Source organism: Camelus bactrianus, chromosome 20, assembly GCF_048773025.1.
Source record: "Camelus bactrianus isolate YW-2024 breed Bactrian camel chromosome 20, ASM4877302v1, whole genome shotgun sequence".
NCBI classification, from domain to species: domain Eukaryota; kingdom Metazoa; phylum Chordata; class Mammalia; order Artiodactyla; family Camelidae; genus Camelus; species Camelus bactrianus.
This window is the reverse complement of record NC_133558.1, coordinates 8,518,746-8,538,483: the sequence shown is the minus strand read 5'-3', so window position 1 is coordinate 8,538,483 and position 19,738 is coordinate 8,518,746. Positions and strand designations below refer to the sequence as shown.

At 43.2% G+C, this 19,738-nt stretch overlaps 1 protein-coding gene across 4 annotated transcripts; it reads left to right on the top strand.

Annotated features, from left to right (window-relative positions):
* The first annotated feature begins 573 nt into the window (after nt 1-573).
* On the top strand, nt 574-19,621 carry TBC1D7 (TBC1 domain family member 7). 4 transcript variants are annotated; one of them, XM_045509596.2, is made up of 8 exons: nt 574-775; nt 2,082-2,245; nt 3,251-3,331; nt 7,522-7,709; nt 11,557-11,694; nt 16,400-16,545; nt 17,840-17,969; nt 19,011-19,621. In XM_045509596.2, exons 2-8 carry the CDS (start codon nt 2,125-2,127, stop codon nt 19,095-19,097), a joined length of 891 nt encoding a protein of 296 aa, XP_045365552.1. In that variant the 5' UTR covers nt 574-775; nt 2,082-2,124; the 3' UTR covers nt 19,098-19,621. The 4 variants fall into 4 exon arrangements, with proteins under 4 accessions (XP_045365552.1, XP_045365554.1, XP_010944009.1 ...); XM_010945707.3 differs by having other exon boundaries at nt 576-775; nt 2,082-2,236; XM_010945708.3 differs by lacking the exon at nt 574-775 and adding an exon at nt 4,611-4,787 and having other exon boundaries at nt 2,202-2,236.
* The last annotated feature ends 117 nt before the right edge of the window (nt 19,622-19,738 follow it).

Here is a 19,738-nt window from a genome sequence, read left to right as displayed (position 1 = left end):
AGTCTGCCTACACCTTCCCTATGCCAGCAGCCTCCAACAGGGCACACCCGAAACCTTTCCTTTTTCCCACTATCAACCGTTTCCCTCCTCTGCCTGCCTTTAAGTTTCTGCCAAAATCCACGTGAGCGTGGGGCTGCCTCTTGTACAGCAAGTTCTCAGTAAGGTGCCTTTACACTTTCCATTTGGTTGGTCATTTATTTCCACACACCGGGAAAAAGGAAGCGGAACAAAGCAGCAGGGGTCAGCAGACAGCTTGAGGAGCACTGTTTGGGGGCTCTGAGGTCACCAGCATGGCAGGGTTGGCGAGAGCATCCTGGCATTCACCGCCAGGACAGCGGTAGTAAGGTAGCTCGCGAGGTTCTCCAAACCCAGAGTGGGGCGGATGCGGGGAACGCTGTCGTGGGAGAGGAGCTTGCGCCGCCCGCGCCGGGTGCACGTCCCTCCTCCTCGCGTCTGCTACCGAAGCCCTCGGCCGCACGGTGTGGGTGGAGACTGCGCAAGCTCTGACGCACGAGCACTCGGCCCCGCCCCTGGGGCGTGGAGCTGACGTCACGTCCGGCGGCGGCGGGTTGCTGTGTCCCCGCGCGCGTGCGCGAGTGTCGCGCCGTCTCGCTCCGCTCCGCCCCGCCGGCCCGCCTTTGGCGCTGTGGTCCCCGGGACCTGGGCGGCCCCGTCGTCGCCGCCCGCCCGCCGGCTGGTCAGCGCGCCGGGCCTGGTTTCCGCTGCCTCCCCGGACCACTTAGTCTCAACCCGGGTGTGGTTTCCACTACTGAAGGTGAAGCATAACAGGGAGAGTGGAACCTGGGGTGTTAGACCAGGGTGTGTGTACTTTTCCCGTCAGGTGGGCGTTCATGGGCAGGAAGGAAACATATTTCCTCCCGTGAGGACGCGTTTGCTGTTGCGTTGCAATTCGAGGATGGTGTCCTTAAGCGGCAACCACCGTAACGCCTAGCAGCTGTTTGGATGCCTCTTTTAAATAAAATCCCTACTTATTTAGCTTCTTAATGCTTTGGAATTCTGTTTTTTGTTTTGTTTTTAATTTGGTCCTAAAAGCCTGAAAACCCTTTAGAATTCCTCAGTGGAAACGAATCCTATTCTTTCTTGTGCCCGAGCCGGCCCTTGTCAATAAGGAAGACCTTGGCTGTCTAGAACGCCCCCTTGGTCCCTGGGGACAGCTCAGAATTTCTAAAACCTGAGGCTTATACTCTGTTCACACTGACGCTTTAAGCATTTGGATCGGGCAGGACAGTACTTTTTGGAAAGTGCTTTATATCCATTCTATTGTTAAAACACAAACCTAATTTTACCTTTTCCTGATGACTTGCCATTAGTCTACTGTAGGTTATTGTGAAAGAAACTGAAACCACCAAACTTTCTGAATTCTGATGCCAGATTTTAAGTCGTTATTGTCTCTGACTCTGTAGCATCCCTTGTCAACCAGAAACATTCCTGCCCCTCTTCTAATTTATAATTAATTTAATGCTTAATCTGTGGGTTTTGAATTTTGACCGTTACATTTGGTAGGACTGTGCTTGAAGGAAAACTGAGGAGCTTGTGGATTTTTTTAAACTTTTATAATTTAATTTTTGTTTTACCCATTTTCGAAATGCCCATTGTAGAAAGCTACAGCTAAGCAAGAGAGCTGGAATTCTGCTACCTAAACATAACCATTGTTAATATTTCCAAATAGTCTTAATTTTAAAAATGCATCATATTTAAAACAAAAGCAATCATTGTGTATGTACTCTTTTGCATGGCATTTTGTCTGTCTTCCTGATTTACTTTTTTCTTTGAACATGTACAATGGCTGCAGAGTATTTCATTGTGCGAGGTGCCGTCCTCAGTCAAGTTGGAGCCCTAAGGCATGAACCTTGCCCATCTATTTTAGCAGCTCAGAGGACTTGGTTTTTATGTCTTGGTTTTGGCCAAGGTGCACAGGCAAGATGGTGGTAGAGTTATATAAAAGGGAAGATTTAATATTGAGTCTTATGCGAGAACAGACCGTTTATCATAGTATATGAGATTTATGGAAAAGTCGGAGAAAATCATTAAAAATTTCCTCAATTCTTCTTTGTTTCTAGGCTCATTTATTTCCACTCCCTATTGTCTCTCAACGAATGAAACATGACTGAGGACTCCCAGAGAAACTTTCGCTCAGTATATTATGAAAAAGTGGGGTTCCGTGGAGTTGAAGAAAAGAAATCATTAGAAATTCTCCTAAAAGATGACCGGCTGGGTGAGTTTTGTAAGTTAAATTAAGCTTATTGGTTCTCAGTCTGCCAGATCTTCTGGAATAAACATTACCTTTTAAGGCATCCAAAGGTATTTGTCATCTGCCATGTATTTTTTTACTGATAGGATGACAGCAGAATAGTGTATTTTGGGAGAAGTTAAGAATTTTTCAAGTTTACCTCTGACTGAGTCAGAGCCAGACCTTTTTGAAAGGCCGCTTAAGAAGTCAGTAATATTTTTTTCTCTTATTAAACCCATATATTTTCCTTTCTCAGTTTTCAGAGGTGTCTTCATAGCTTCTGGGTAGATTTGCCTCAACTCTTGCCATGATTTTCTTTTATGGAAATACTGAGACTACCTTATATATTGACTTTTTTTTAATCTAATCCAGTCATAATAAGGTCTGTTCTGTTGCTAACTAAAGTAAGATAAACTGAACCATAGTTAAAAATAGTAGTTTAAATGCATAGAGTGCTTTTAAAGTTTCAAAACCACTTTCCACCTGATCTTAGATCCTCACTGGATAGTCCGTGCTTTAAATATTAACTCTCACTTGATGAGTAGAGGAATTGAGTTCCAGGATGGTTGAATGTGGTTTATTGGAGAATGTGCAGACCTGTGGGCTGACTGCCACTTGCCAGCTATGTTAACTTAGTTAAGTCACTTAACTGCTTTGAACTTGAGTTTCTGCATCTTTAAAACAATAACTACCTGACAAGCTTGCAGTGTGGATAAATGAAATGTTCTATACATAGTAACTACTGCTAATGTTATAATGAATGTCGTAATATATGCAAAATACATCTCTTATGCAGTGAAATGCTAATTGTTTTTAAATAGCTAGTTGGAACACCTGGGCTGAACTCAATCTCGTTTAAACCTTTCCTAGATTTGCTGACTCTATGGCAGACTTTCTGTGAAGAAATCTCTTACAACTTCCAGTTTTAAAAAATGAAATGCACTTGTACGTATCGTGGTCAGCATGAAAAGCATCTAATTATTTTTTTTCGTCCTCTAGATGTCGAGAAACTTTGCACTTTTAGTCAGAGGTTCCCGCTCCCATCCATGTACCGTGCGTTGGTCTGGAAGGTGCTTTTAGGTATGATTCCCAAGAGTTGGAAGCTTTATCTTCAAAAATGTTGAATGATTGGACCATTGGTATCCATCAGTTAGAAAAAGGAGGATGTGTTTAGGCTTTTTACTGAATGCTGGATCTAACCCCAGGAGCTCACTTGGGAAGCCTTGAAGAAGGTGACTTCAGTGGCAGGACACGGAAGGTCGCTGTAAGAGTGTCTGTAATGTTAGAAGAGACAGCAACGTACCTTCCTGACACAGGTGTGGGAAGAGCATCGGGCTGGGAGGAAGAACTGGTCTAGGCTTTGCTGTCAGCTGGGTAACCTTGAAGAAGACCCTTTAGACCTTTTCCCTAGGCCTCTTTTTTTTTTTTTAATCTGTAAAATGAGAATACATTTGAGCTAAATTAACACCTAGGTTTTAGCTTTGTTTTAGCCTGTGACTCCCAGCTGTAGATGCATAACTTCCTGATGAGCTCTATCAGAGTCAAAAAGAATTGGAGGGTTCTTACTTCTAGAAGCACAAATGAATACATTCCAGCGATGATCGGCTGAAGAAGGGAAACATGATCTTGCTTAGTTTCTTTGGAAGAGAAAGTGTACTAGGGGCCCAAAATGACTGGCAGCATTCCTTTTGCGCTACGGATTTTTTGTTCTTAATCATCGCTGAGCCTGCAGATGCGTAAAATACCCATCCGTTCCCGCTCTCCTTTGCATTCCGGCAAAAAAAAAGTAATCTTAATGACAGGCAGGTATCAATATCCCAGTGTTACTGATGGGAAAAGACTAAGGCTAAATAATTTGCTTAAGGCCTTAGACTGTAAGTGGCAGAGCTAGGATTTGAGCTCAGGTTTGTAGGGCCCTTTTGAAGTTAGGGTAGATTGTAGGCACCACTTTCTTTCCAAAATGTACAATATTTTCAGGGCTTGAGAAATCTGTAGTCCTCAGTCCGATTATGTGATGTGGGGGCAGCGAGGGGATGCAGGCCGCACTAGGAAGCACTGCAGGATGCCTTTTTTGTTGTGCATCTCAGCAGTCTATATGCTTCTATTTCTAATAGGTCACCATATGGTTAAAATATAGAGCATGTGTGCACAGAAATATAAAAAACCGTAAGAGAATACTGTGAACAACTATATGGCAATAAATTGGACAACTTAGAAGAAATAGACAAGTTTCTAGAAACATACAATCCACCAAAACTGAATCAAAATGTAGAGCACATGTGAAAACAGTTTCAGTTTTTCCCTGAGCATTTTTTAAGTCTTAATGTTTCCAGTGCCCATTAAAATAAATGCCTTCTAGGGGTGCCTTTTAGGTGGTGATGTCGATGATCATTTATGTCTGCTGGGAAATACCATGTGTCCCATTAAGTGCCAGTGCCAGTGGATTAGTGTGAGATGGACAGTTGTACTTTGCAGCTAAGCGCCGAGGCCTGTCAGGCTGTTCGTCACCTCTGTTTCTCATGGCTTCCTTTATCAGGTAAGTCTTTGTTCTTGTTTTTGAGGTAAAAGGCACTGGAGGTTTAGAGCTGCCACGCTACATTGGAGACAGGCTGACTCTTCCTAGAACAGGTGGTTGATAGCTCGGGGACCTTGGCATGCCTGCCTCCTGAAACCATTTTAGTTAATATCAGAAGGAGATGTTTTAGGACCAGATCATAGGAGACAAGTTTCACGTGGGAAGCGGGTGCCGCTTCGAACAGTGTGCTCAGGGTTTGGCTGTATTAACCCAGGTTGGCGGGCACCTGAGTGTATGTCCTCGGCTTTTCTGGAGGCCTGGCACAGAACCCCATGGCTAAGGTCTGTAAAGATTTTTGTCAGGAAAAACATTTAAGCAAGTTTGGCTCTCACGTTAATGTGGCACCATGTTAGCTGGAGTCGGTCAAGCTCATCCAGCTTATGTTTCCCAGAACATTGAAGATGCTGGATCTGTGGTGGTTTGCACCAAAGAGGGGTCCGTCAGCAGCTGTGCTAGCTAATGCATATGAGCTTAGTGTGTGCCGTGTGCTTCCTGAGTGCTGTGCGTTGCTGATCTGTTGATTCATCATTGCACCTGCATGAGATGGGTATTATTACTCCCATTCTTCAGATGGGGAAGCTGAGGCACAGGGAGATCAAATAAGTTGCAGAAGGTCATGCAGACAGTTAGCTGTAGAGCTTGACTCACACCCAGGAACTTGGACTCCAGAGCTTGTGCTGCAATACAGCCTCATTATGTTTAATGAGGCTGGAGTAAACAAGATGTTTTTCTTTATGGGAAAACTTAAAGCCTTAAATTCATTGTCACCATTTCCCAAATCTGTTTGACCAGGGTACCTTTATTCTCATGAAGACCCTTTGGGCTCATGTTCTGCAGAGAACATTTGGTGAAATGCTTTATCTGCCTCTGGCAGATGAGGAAACCAGTGCCTGGGGAGACATTTGTGAGAGTCCTGGTGTTCACAGCTCTGAGACTAGAACCTGGTTTTGCCGAAGGCCCACCCAGTGCTCTTTCCACTGTGTTTATCCATGCCATTTGTTTGTATAATAAAGGGGGGGGGGGTGGGGAACCCTCCTACACTGCTGGTAGGAATGTACTTTGGTGCAGCCATTATGGAAAACAGTATGGAGATTCCTCAAAAAACTAAAAATAGATTTACCATATGATCCAGCAATCCCACTCCTGGGCATATATCCAGAGGGAACTCTAATGTGAAAAGATATATGCACCCCAGTGTTGACGGCAGCACTGTTTACAATAGCCAAGACATGGAAGCAACCATCAACAGATGACTGCATAAAGAAGTTGTGGTATATATATACACACAACAGAATACAGCTCAGCCATAAAGAATGAAATAATGCCATTTGCAGCAACACGGATGGACCTAGAGATTATCATACTAAATGGAAGTAAATCAGAGAAAGTCAGATATCATGATATCACTTATGGAATCTAAAAAAAGATACAACTGAACTTACAAAACAGGTCTAGACTCAGACATAGAAAACAAACTTAAGGTTACCAAAAGGGAAAGGCAGTGGGGAGGGATAAGTTAGAAGTTTGGGGTTAACAGATATACACTGCTATGTATAAAAATAGGTAAACAGCAAGGACGTACTGTGTAACACTGGGAACTACATTCAGTATCTTGTAATAACCTATAATGGAAAAGAATCTGAAAAAATATATATGTATATGTACAATCGAATCATTTTGCTGTATACCTGAAATTAACAGCATTGCAAGTCAACTATACTTCAATAAAAATTTTTTAAGAATGTGGTTCTTGCCCCAAAGTCTAGTGAGTAGACATCATGTTTAAATGTGTTAATGAGCATAAAATGGCATCAAAGTGTAAGGTGACTTTGTCAGTGAAGATGAGAGATCTCTGTCCTAAAGGTACGGCACTTTGTGAGCAAGTTGTAGTCGTTGGGGAAGAGAAGGATTTGACCAGCTGGTGGTGGTTCTGAGGTGAAGGGTGCTGTGTTGTCGGCTGGGACTGCCTTAGCAAAATACCAGACCACTGGGCTTAAACAACAGTGTGTATCCTCCCAGCTCCGGAGGCTGGGAAGTCCGAGATGGAGGTGCTGGCCCATTTTGTTCCTGGTGAAGCCTCAGGTCCTGGCTTGCAGGTGGCCACCTTCTTGCTGCGTCCTCACATGAGAAGGGGAGGAGAGACCGCTAGCTCTGGTGTCTCTTCCTTTTCTTATAAGTGCACTGGCCCTATTGGATTGGGGCCCCGTCTTACGACCTCATATAACCTTAATTATCTTCTAAAGGCCCCGTCTCCAAATACAGGCACATTGGGGGCTAGGGCTTCAGCATATGAATTGTGGAGGAGGGGGTACAATTCAGTCCATTAGGGGCCAAATGCAAAAAATGGAGATAGCTCTGGAGGCCTAAGGGTGGCCCCAGGCTGACAACCTTAAACTTGCATTAAATCAGTATTGTAACGGGTGTAATTATCTTGAATTTATGTGGCATATTTATTTCATTTCTCCTTAATATCAGTGATTCAGTTGCCATTTCAAATATTGATAGTATTTAAAATTTAAGATTGTATTGTTTTATAGTGAGAATTTCTCAAAGAGAGTCATCACGGTGATTAAATATCTGTGGGTCCTAGTCTAATTTTGATAGGCAGCTTCTCCCGGGATTCTCTTTCGTAGAGGTGGGGTTTGGATTGGCGCCTCAGTATTTTGCCCCTTTCCTCCCCCTTGGGTCTCTGTAGGAATCTTGCCTCCACACCACGAGTCCCATGCCCAGGTGATGACGTATCGCAAGGAGCAGTACTCTGATGTCCTTCACGCCCTGGAAGTCATTCGCTTTATCAGTGATGCCACACCGCAGGTTGAAGTCTATCTCCACATGCATCGGCTGGAGTCTGGGAAGTTGCCTCGAAGTCCCTCCTTTCCACTGGTTAGTGGTACTTTTGTTTGACCCTTGGCTCAACTCGAGACTGCTCCGTCTTGCCAGCCTGTGATCGCATCATGTTTTGCCTTACGAACTTTCAGTGACTCTGCTTCGTAGGGTAAAAGCAGCAGATCTGGCTCTCATGGCCCGGTACCTTCTGATCCAATCTCCCCAATCTTTTAAAATTTTATTTTGAAGTAATTTCAAACTTACAGGAAAGCTGCAACAATACTATTAAGAATTCCCATAAACCCTTTAGCCGGGTTCCCTAGTTGTTAACATTGTACTACATTTACTTTGTCTTTTTTCCTGTATATGTGTATATGTATTTTTTTCCAAACCGTTTGAGCATCAGATGTAGACATGGCATCCCATTACTTCAGATTCCTTCAGTGTGTACTTGCTGAAGATAAAAACTCTCCCCTAGGTGACCATAGTTCAGTCATCAGCACCAAGAAGTTGACACTGATACAGTATTAACATCTAATCTTCAGACTCCATTCCCATTTGACCAGTTGCCCGTATCATTCCCTTTATTACAAACAATAAAAGTTTTGGTTCAGAAATTAGCAACCTCTCAACCACTAGTTATACCTTTTGCTGATTTAAAATTTTTTTGATATTTTAAAATCATTTTAGACATAGAAAAAAAGTTGTGCGGAGTATAGTGTAGCCATGTACCTTCACCTAGCATCCTCAGATGTTACACCTTAATTGTACCCTGGTTATTTACCAAAACCAGAAACTTAGCGTTGATACAGTACTGTGAACTAACCTATCTAGCCTTTGTTGAAATGTTGCTGACTGTTCCACTGATCTTTTTCTGGTCCGGGGTCCCATCTGGGATCACATTTATTGCCGTGTTTTAGTCACCTTTAATCTGAAACAGCCCCTCAGTCCTTTCTTATCTTTCATGACCTTGACCGTTTTGGAGAGTTCAAGCCAGTAGAGCGTTTCTCAGCTTGGGTTTGTAGGTTTCCACACGATTAAAGTCCGGTTGTGCGTTTCTGGCAGGAATACCACAGAAGTGTGATAGTTACTCTGCTGACTTTGATCACTTTTTTTCTCCCATGTGAGACTGCTATTTTTCCCTTTGTAATTAATAAGTAACTCGTGGGGAGGTACTTTGACACTGTGTAAATATCAACCCACTGATGATTGTGGCCTGAAACAATTTCTGCTGTGCTGCTTGCCAGATGGTGACTTTCTGACTCCTCCATGCCTTCTGCATTGATCAGTCGGCATTCTTTTCTGTGGAAGAGTTTTCCCTTCTCCCTCATTTTTATCAATATGAATTTATAGATTCCTTTTTGCTTTAGTGACCTATAATTCATTTCTACCATGATTTTGATGTTCAGATTGTCCCAGATTTCACCAGTGGGAACCCTTTCAAGCTGAAGTCTGTGTCTTTTTGATAAGTTCCCATCATTTGGAGCATATCCTTACTTTTTGGCACAAAAAGATATTCCTAGTACATTTCCTGCCCCAGGCCTGGAGTTAGCTTTTTTTTTTTTTTTTGAATGGAGTATTGTATTTAGAAACCAAGAGCAGGATGCTAGTTAGGTATGTTCATTGTTCATTGTCGCTGGTTTGCCATGGCTTCTAAGGCGCTCACAGCAGACAGAGTTAGGAAATACACACATTCACACACACACGTTTGCATGTCTGTCTCTCCGTAATGAAAACCCTGAGTTCATGCTAACAGTGCCAATTCCTTTCTACTATTACGAGTTCATTCTAGCCCTCACCCTTTCTGTATTTGCACCTTCCGTATCTGGCAGTTGCACATATGAAGAGGCTTCTATTAGCCTCATTGTACTTTTTTGCTCATTCCTCTGTAACCGACACGGCCAGCCACCTCCTTGGCCCTGGCCGGCAGGCCCCACAGGCCTTGTAGTTTCTGACTGCCTCCTTGGCCCTGACCCCTCCTTGGCCTCAGCGCCACAGGCTCCAGCCTGCTTTTTAAACTTCATCTTTTTTTAAAAAAATTTTAATTCTTTATTTTTTATTTAAATAATTTACTGAGGTGAAATTCACAATCTAGAAATAAACCATTTTAAAATGAACAAATTCAGTGGCATTCAGTACATTCCCAGTGTTGTGCAAACACCACTTCTGTCTAGTTCCAAAACATTTTTAAACTTCATCTTTGACACATTCCTTGGTCTAGTTGCTGACTGGACTGCTTATTTATAAAGGAAAGAGAAAGGGAGGAAGAGGAGGGCAGTCAGAGTAATGCCCACAGCTCCGCGGCTTCGGCTCTTTGCCTCTTACATTTCAATCCAGGCATTTTAACTTTTGGCTGAATTGTCAAAAACAGGGATTGTCCTGCAAACTGTGCTGTTCTGTCATTTTCTGGGGCAGCAGATTGCAACCTGCCAGCACAGCAGTTTAAGCTTTGACTTGTTCTTTCTTTTGAGGTTAATGATGTGGATCCTACGGATGAATCTTAGGCCATCCACCTTTAAGTTTATCAGGAGAGAATAACCCTGAGAATAATCGGGACTCTTAAATTTCTGTAATTTTTTTTCCATTGGCAAATGCAGTTAGTTGATAGTACTACCCGACTTCTTAAATTATATGTGAAATTAGGTGAGCTTATCCACTAGCTCAGGAAGTCTGCGTGGTGGGTCATAGTTTCCACCTCCTCTCTGCTCCACTTGCCAGGCCCAGGTACCTGTGCTGTGGCCTTGGGCACACTTGCTGCCCAAGGGTTCGTTTTGGGCTCGTGTCCCTTGGGTCACCAAGCCCCAGTCAGCCTTATTTTTTGTATCTTTTAGTACGCCTGTGCGACAGTGCTCAGCCCAGGGCAGGAGCACAGATGCTGATCTCAGTCCAAGATGCTGCCGCTGGTGGACAGCGTGGAGATGGCATGTCCTGGAACACGCAGGGCCAGGCGGGCGTCCGAGGAAGGACGCTCCCTTTCCCTTTTCTTCCTCTTCTCTTGTCTCCTTCCCTGACACATTAACAAGTGTTTTGGAGAATTTTATTTTCTATGGTTCTGCTACCCTTGACATTTTGTAGAATGTTAGTAAGTTGAGAGAGGCCTAAAATGAAATACTTGTATTAAAATAGGGATTTTGATTTAGCTTCAGACTTTTTAGGGGAGTAGAAAGAAACTTTATAGTTGTTGGATTTTTTTTTCCAACGTTAAAATCCTTCAGCTGTTAAGTCCTAGTTGAGAAATGTAAAGCTTTTGGTATAAGATACGGTATTAGAAAACAGATTTTTCAAGTAGATTCCAGTTTTTACAAAATTTCTTTTGAAATTTATTTGAGGGTGTACTTTCATGTTCTGAGTATTGACACCAGGGTTGAGAAATGCCATACTTCCAGGTCCTAAAATTCTAATTCTAGGGACATTTTTAGCTTTTCAGGTGCTTAAAGATAGAATAAAATTGCAAAGGTATGTATGAATGCTTTGAAATAAAATGCTTATTAGTCCTTTAGGGGTCATTTAATTTTTGCAAATTGCTGTGTTGGTGAATGTCTCTAGTTTTTTGTGCTGTTTATCACATCTGTTTAAAAGGAATTCTCTAGCACTAAGAATATTTTTGGGTAGAGAGTCAGCCTTTCCTTGGATTTATGTTGACTCGTTGGCCGTAATGTTAGAAGTTGGAAAATCTCTGAGCGTCAGGCTGAAACCTGATCATCAGAAGCAACACTGGTGCAGACAGATTCCTCTGGTTACTCGTCCTCATCTCCCCCTGGTTGTCTTTTTAGTGACTGCTTTTGGTCCCACTTTGGTTTACTGCAGCCCCTTCAAAATTTAGGGAGCAAGGCTTCATTTTTATTAAAGAATTATGGATTTCTCTCTTCCTCCTTCCTCTTGAGATTTGTTGTTAATCTTTCAGGAGCCAGAAGATGAAGTATTTCTCGCCATTGCTAAAGCCATGGAAGAGATGGTGGAAGACAGCGTGGACTGTTACTGGGTCACCCGATGCTTTGTGAACCAGTTGAATAACAAGTACCGGGATTCTCTGCCCCAGCTGGTGAGGGATGATGTCTTGGCTCCTGTGGGGTGGGGGCGAGCCGTGGTAATAGGGGTCTTCAGGAAATGCCTTTACCTCCCGGTGCCGCTGCAATTATGAGTGGACCCACCGTAGTAGGAGTCAGCAGATATTTTCCTAAAAGGCCAGAGGGTAAATATTTCCAGGTGGGTGGGCCGGCTGGTCCATGTCTGTGCAGTCACTCAGTTCTGCAGCTGTCATGCAGAAGCAGCCGTCGGCAACACATCAAAGAACGGTTGTGGCTTTGGCCCCCGCAGGCCGGGGTTTGCTCACCTCTGCTCTGTCACACTCCTTATCCTGATCTAGAGTCCACTGACTTTTTCTAGAATTATCTCTCTGTCCTGAGGTTTGCATTTGGCTGCATATGATGGAAAGCTCACATAACAGAAGCTTTCTTATCTTCCCTTGTGTAACCCAGAGTCTGGAGGCAAGGCAGCCCTGAGCTGGTGCCACAGCCACGGTACCAACAGACAGCCAGGTTCCCGTCCTCCGCTCCAGCTTTCTTAGGTGTGATTCTTCCTCTTGTGATCATGCGATGGATGCTGGAGCGACTGCCACGCCATCCCTGTTCCAGGCAGGGAGGGAAAGGCAGAGACAGAAGTAAAGGAGGAGAGTGTGACCAGCCAGTCCAGCCTGTCCCCCTGTAACAGACTTTCCTTCTGCCAGGCTGGTGTGGGGCAGGACCTTGTCACCAGGCCGCCCTGGTTTGCAGTGGAGCCTGGGACATGTGGCTTCTTTGGTGGTTTTGTGCTGGCACGTGTGATCCCACATTGGATTGGGGATTCTGTTGGTGAAGAGGGAGAGGATGGAGGGAGGCAGCGGCTGTGGGCTGTCCTCTGACAGGAAAGCAGAGACCCAGCACTTGCTTCACCAGCATGAGCCGGCATCCTTTGCTGTTCTCTTCCAGTTTCTTCCGTCATTTCTCATTTATGAAAGTGAATCTGTATTTAAGTCATTGAGTTGTTTCATTTGGAAATTCTGTTGGCAGTGGTGACTGTGGTACAGGGCGCAGATTCAGCCAAGGGGCGCTGGTGGGGGCTGGGGGAGCCGGAGGGTCCCTGCGGTCGGCATGAGCCCTCAGCTTCGGAGAGCACCGTACGGGCATGTGTTTTATGTATTTCACTGAAGTAAAATTTAGTCTTTAGAATTCTAAAATTTAATGCACTTAGCTGATTTTAATAAAAAATAAAGCGTGGCATTGGAGGATATGTAAATGGTAGTTGCCTGATTAAATCAAGAGGCCCAAATTGTATCATGATTTAATTAGCTTTTCTTAATATTGGAGTAAATTCAGTAGCATTTTGATAGTTTCTTTAAAAATGTATTTTTAATAATACAAGTAATAGACACATTGTGGAAGCGAGAAACTATCCAGCTGAATCCAGTTGCGCACCTGCGGCAGCACCTCCCCTCCCCCACCCCTGAGACGTAAGCGTTGTCATCAGCGTGGTGTATGTTTGTCTAGGCTGCTTTGTGTGCACAAGAATGGCTGAGAGTGTGCGTGCGTACCTGTGCAACGTGTGTGTATGTAACTTATGTTTTTTTAAAAAAAATGTAAATACATACCGTTTATATGGCCCTATGTTTTTTCTTTAAACTTAATGTTTTAGAGCTTTTCCATGTTAGTACGCATAAGTAATTTTCTTCCCTGACTTCCTACCAGTGCCACCTGGAAGCGCTTAAAAATGACCAGTGCCTTTCCTCCCCCCAGACCAGTTAAATCAGCATCTCCGCGGGTGGGGCCCCAAAATTCTCATTTAAAAAAAAAAAAACAACTCAAAAGTGATTCTGAAGTGAAGCTAAGATTGAGAGCCACTCATTTAGAACCACCTCTAAAAAATTTTTTAAATTCTCGAAGTATTTTCTGTTAAGAGTTTGCCATAATTTAATGTAATAGCTCCATGCTAACAGTCACACCGCCTGTACGTGACATGTTCCCGTGTGTGCGTGTGTGTGTCTGTCTGTCTCTCTCCCAGGGGTGGGTTACCTATACAGGGAACGCACAATTGAAAGAGACGTCATTAAATTTGTTAACTGCCAGATTACTCACCTACCCGTTGGACCAGTTCTGCTTCTCCAAACAGTCTATGAGATGTCCTCTTTTCCACCCTATTGCCAATACGTGATAGCATTAGTCTTTTCGATGTTTGCCAACCTCATAGTGAAATGGTAGCCCATTTTAATTTCTGTAGCCACACTTCTGAGTGCAGTTAAACAGCTTTGGGTATGTTTATTGGTCGCTGTCTTTGTCTACCTTTCTATTTTGTTTACCTCTTTCCTTTTTTGGGGGGTTAAGAATTATCGACATATGCTGGATATTTATTATCCTTTGTTTTATAAATTATTTTCTCTCTGAAAACCTTTCTCCCTGTTGTATAAAGATGTAAAGTTGATACAGTTGGATTTATCAATATATATTTTTTTTGGCTTTTCTGTATCTTAGTTAGAAAGGCCTTTCTAACCCTAAGATTAAAAAAACAGGTTTTTAAAAAGCTATCTTTGAAAAATATTTCAACATTTAGAGTCCTTTAATTTATGAGGAACTTTCCTTTGTGACTGGCGTATCAGATGCAAATGTGACTTTGTTCCTTTGTAGTTAATTGCAGCACGACTTCAGCCAGTACCCCACTGCCCGCCTCCTCCTTCCCACTCTGGTTAACAGTTATTGAGAAGGAGCATCATGCCAGCCAGTGCTGAATTTCCTATATTAATGAGTTACTTTATTTTAACATGTTTTTACAGATGAGGAAACTGAAGCACAGAGCAGTTAAGTAACTTGCCCAAAGTCACACAGTAAGCAGTAGAACTACCAGTTATGCTATTTTTTGTCAGTTCATCCTTATTCACAGATTTGTAATGCCACCTTTATCTTCTACTGGATTTCCATATTTATCTCTTTCTAGACACTTTTTTTTCCTCTCAAGGTAATTGTCTATTCCTGGGCCAGCACCATATAATTCAATATAACTTCCTAGCATATTTCGATAGCTGGTAGGGAAATTTCTCTCTTGTTCTTTTTCACGAATGCCTTGAACATTTTTTAGAAGTTTTTTAGAATCAATAAGATACTTATTGTCCCCATGTCCCGTAAGTCTTAATTTCTTCTTGTATATATTACAGTGCCTAGCACGTAGTTTTAAATAGTTATGAAAAAAAAATTTTTAAGTTCTTCACTATGTATTAGAAAAGCTAAATTTTCTTTGCTTTGCTATTTGATTTAGGCAGCAAGTGACTGACTTCAACTTTTAAGGTCAAGTTTTTAAAAGTCTTTAGTTAAACCATGTCTAGTCTAGCTTAAAATTTTTTATTGTTGTATATAAGATCTCTTCTGTTGAGCTTTTTGTTAGCGTCTCCATAATCTTGTCTGTTGTCTTTTCACTTTTTTGTGGTTTTACCAAATTAGTTATCACGAAGCCATTTGCTTTTTTTTTTTCTGTGAGAATTTTTGGCTTTTTTCTTTTTTAGAAACTCTTTAGTTAGGGATATTTACCCTTTAAGCTGAACTAGATGTTACTATATGGCCCTCTTTGATTAACTTCTGTCCCTTCTTAATGGCTGGCTCACACATCTGCTTTTGTGGGAACCTGCTTCTGGCCTCTAAAGTCTGGGTCAGGATTCACACATGGATGTACCCAGCGCCTTGTGCTTCTTCCCATCATGGCTTTACGACACTGTTACACTTGCCTCTTTGCAGGTCTTTCTCAACCAGGTTGTAAGCTCCTTGAAGGCAGGAGTGCTGTCTTACCCTCTGGCTCTCTTCCCTGCGTGTAGCACCGTGTCTGGCTGCAGTGGACGTTGGAAGGATTATGAATTGCCTCTTTGGCAGAAGTGCAGCGGTGCAGATATTTAGTAAAAACATTTGTGTTAGCCTGGGTGATATGGGATCTGGTTGTGCCCTTCTGGAGAGGGAGTACAGACTTGAGGGTCTGAGAATGGTCCCTATAAATGTAGCAGCCCATGCCAGGTGGATTTGGCCCCATCTGGGAGGCAGCCTTGTTAGCTCCCTAGTCTTCTGGAGGAGTTGGCTGCTGTGTAACTTTACGTGGAAGAGGCGACCTGAGGGAATCGTGGGGCTTTGCTCCCTCTGAGCTATTCCTGTGCCTCCCAGGACTTCGCATGCACATTTTGTGGGGGTATGGAGGTCTCCCTTGCGCTGTCCCTCTTGTCTGGACCTCCCTGCCCCAGGGCACAATGCGTTACACATGGGCCAGCACAGGTGTAGTCAGTGGCTGCAGGGCTCTTTTAATCTCCAGCTCTTTCTGTCTCATTCTTCCAACTTCCCTCTCCCGCTGTAGCCCTACCCTGTTTCTTCGGTCTTAACTTCTCCTTTCCCTGTAGATATAATCTCCTGCCCCAGAGTAGCCAGAACATGGCCTTTCTTCTCTCCCCGGAACAACTGAATTTTGCTTTGGTTTGTCTTGGGCTGGTGAATTGGTTAGTGCGGTTAGTACTAACTAACAGACTGTTCTGTTTAGCCTGGGGCTGTCCCAGGAAACCTCAGTCTGGATGGTGGTTTGCTCTGGTTTGTGCTGATCTGGGGAACCACTGCGTCACCAGTGACTTGGAGGATTCTGAAGTTTTGTTTTCTAGCATTTCTTTGTATTCAGCATGTAGACTTTTTCATCAGAGGCTGTAAGATCAGGTAATGTTACAGGAAATGAGTAACCCCTTCTTGTTTACTCATTAGCCAAAGGCTTTTGAACAATATTTGAATCTGGAAGATAGCAGACTGCTCAGTCATCTGAAGACGTGTTCTGCGGTGTCCAGACTTCCTTATGATCTCTGGTTCAAGAGGTGCTTCGCCGGGTGCTTGCCCGAGTCCAGTTTACAGAGGCAAGTATTTCTTTCAAAGACATACTGAAGGCTTGGAGTCCAAGAAGAACCCTGATTTGTTTTTCTTTTTTCTTTTTCTTAAACGTAATCATCTCAGAAAATAAATTTGATTTAGAACAATAGTTTGATGCTAACTTCTCCTGCAGCTAACACAGCAACACAAGGTTCTGCTTAGTATATATACAATTAGAAATGTTAGAGTCAGTACTAGTGTAAATATTTAAAGTGTTAAAATATACAGTGAGAAGAATTGAAGACCATCAGTGTATTAGATGCTGTACAGTAGGCACATCTGAAATAGCCTCCAAGAATTTTACATAGGCATGGGCTTTTGTTTTCCAGAACTGAGGTAGATTATAGAGAAAAATCTTTATTTCTTGGACATCTTATGACGTTCTAAAATAGTTGAAGGCAGTCAGAGATTTGACACTCAAACTCAGCTCTTCCATCAATTTCAGATATGAGTTATGGGTATCTCAGAGCCCTGTCCCGCCCCCTCCAGGATTCTGCAGTTGAGGAGAAAGGCAGTATACAGAGATGAATACAAGACCGTGCGTGGTCAGCACAGAGAGGGTAATACCAACTATGAGTGTTACAGACAGGAGCTGTCAGAAGAATAATTTTAGCGTGTGCTCAGTAACTAGCTCCTTCGTTGAGGAATGTAAACCACCAGAAAATGAAATTGAATTTATCTCATTTCATTTGCTTCTTTTGTTGTGGTTCCTTAATATGTAATGATTATATGAGCATTACAAAGTATTAATAAAATCTAAGCTTTGGTTTAGGACTTTCCGGCCCCAGAACGTCAGTTTTGGAGCATGAGGGACTTGGCATTTGGTAGATTCCTAGCAGAGCAAGTACTTTCTAGCTCATCCCCTTTTTTCCTTCCAGTGCTGACTGTGTCTGAAACAGACTTCAAATGGCTGATGTGTTGTTTCCCTGATGATGATCCTTTATAGCTCTTCTCTGGAGCGTATGCAGTCAGCCCTCTGTGTCCGCAGTTGTGCATCTGCAGATTCAGCCAGTTCCGGATCCTGTGCTGTTTACAGTTTGTGGTTGGTTGAATCCTTGGATGTGGAGTCTGCAGGAACAGGGGACTGACTGTACCACCCACTTTTACATGAGGGACTTGAGCGTCCACGGATTCGGTATCCTAACGAGTCCTAGAACCACTTCCCTGGGGACACCGAGGGATGACTCTACTTGAAGTGTCATTTGGTTTAATTTTATAATTTGAAATGTTGAAGTAAGCATAAATTTCAAACTTGTAATTGGATTGTCTTTATTTTTGTAGGGTTTGGGATAAAGTTGTAAGTGGATCCTGTAAGATACTAGTGTTTGTAGCTGTGGAAATTTTGTTAACCTTTAAGATAAAAGTAATGGCACTGAACAGTGCGGAGAAGATAACGAAGTTTCTGGAAAACGTAAGTGTGCTTGTTTTGTTTGAATTTTGAATCTAGAAAGGAAGTTTAGCAAGCCAGATTTTTCTCTTGCATTAAGTTATTTCAGTATATTTTTACATTATAAGAAACTGTTTTTTCCCCTGAAAAAGTTTAAAGTTGGTCTGTGGATTATAGTCCCTGTCGTTTGTTTGTTGGGTGGGGGAGGGGGTGGTCAGTGGTCTGAGCAGCAAGACTCTCCCCATGAGTGTGTGCGCTTAGGACCAGAGTCTCGTCCCCTGATGTGACTACTAGGAGGCTCATCAAAAAAAGGAAGAGATGAGATCTGTCACTTTAGGAGGAGCGATCCTTGCTGATGGAGGAGTCCTGATGTTTTGAGGGATTTTGTAAGCCCTTGGCATTTCTGTTACTGTCGCTGATGGAATCCCAGTTAGACTTGTCATGTGCTTAAGTGTAAACTTAGAGCATGTTGAAAAAGGTCTCAGTGAATTAGTTTCCCCCTCTTTGTATCTTAGAGTACCCCTGAACCGGGCAAGAGGTGTTAAAGTAGAGACTTCAGATGAGTGAGTTTCACTGAACCCACAATCTATGTATTTTAGCCAGTATTAACAGTTGAACAGTGGCCTGGTAAATAGTAAGCACTGAGTGAGTGCGTGTTGGATAAAGGAGCCACCGTCATTGTCGTGATTAGTGGCTCACAGTGCTAGGGCCCCTACTAAGTATTGTTTGTGAATTATCTCATGTAACCCCTGTAAAGAGCTCTGTGAAGTGGGACCATCATTTGCCCCATTTTAGAGATGGGGATCTGAACCCAGGGAGCTTCAGGAACCTGCCCAGGAGTACACAGTTGTGGGCAGTGCAGGATTGGAAGCCAGGCAGTGTGACCACAGCTCCTTGGGATGACCTCAGGTGGCGTGTGAAGCAAATATCTTGGCAGCAGCCTCTTATGGGATCACTTTCTGAAAAAGCAGTGAAAACCCAGTGGAAATGAGTGTTAGGCCATAGTGAATGAGGGAGATACTGAAGCTGGAAACACATTTCAGAGACCGGTTTGCTTGTTCACAGATTCCCCAGGACAGCTCGGACGCGATCGTGAGCAAGGCCATCGACCTCTGGCACAAACACTGCGGGACCCCGGTCCATTCGGCCTGAACATTCCTGATGTTGTGGACAGTCCGCCCGGCCTCCCCAGGGCATTTTGTTCTTGAGTTGTAATCTGCTGAATTGACAATAGGGTTCTTGCTTTGGTGCTCACAGTGTAATTGTTTTTCCAGTAAAACTATTTAAGGTACCTGGGGTTGCTGTGTTGTGGGATGGCATCTCTTGGTTACACAGAGGTACACAGTTCAGTGCTGAATAGCATTTTAAAAGGGTTGTTTGAAAATAGTTCCCAGCCTTTAAAGCTGTTCAGTCAGGGTGTGGGGGATGACGCTTCAGTCTGTAGCGTGTACCAAGCCTGCCCTGCTTCTCTCATTAGCGCCAAACTCGTTACTTTCTCGGGTCTGTTTCCGGAATGAAAAACAGCTTCCTTTTGTTGGCATCTCAGATTCGGACTTGGCTGGTGCAGTACCTGTTGAACCCTAAGCTGACTTCCCAAATCTCAGTCTTTGGAAAGCTAAATCTGGTTCCTGGACTTCGTCTTGTTAAATAGGCTGAAATAAAGGCCTTACCTTTTTTTTTCTTTTTCTTTTTCTTTTGGTCTTGGTGCTAGTTGGAATGAAACTGTCAGTAAACAAAATGTGTCTCAATTTCCCTGCTAGGAGAGAAAGGACTTGTTGATATTTTGCTGGACT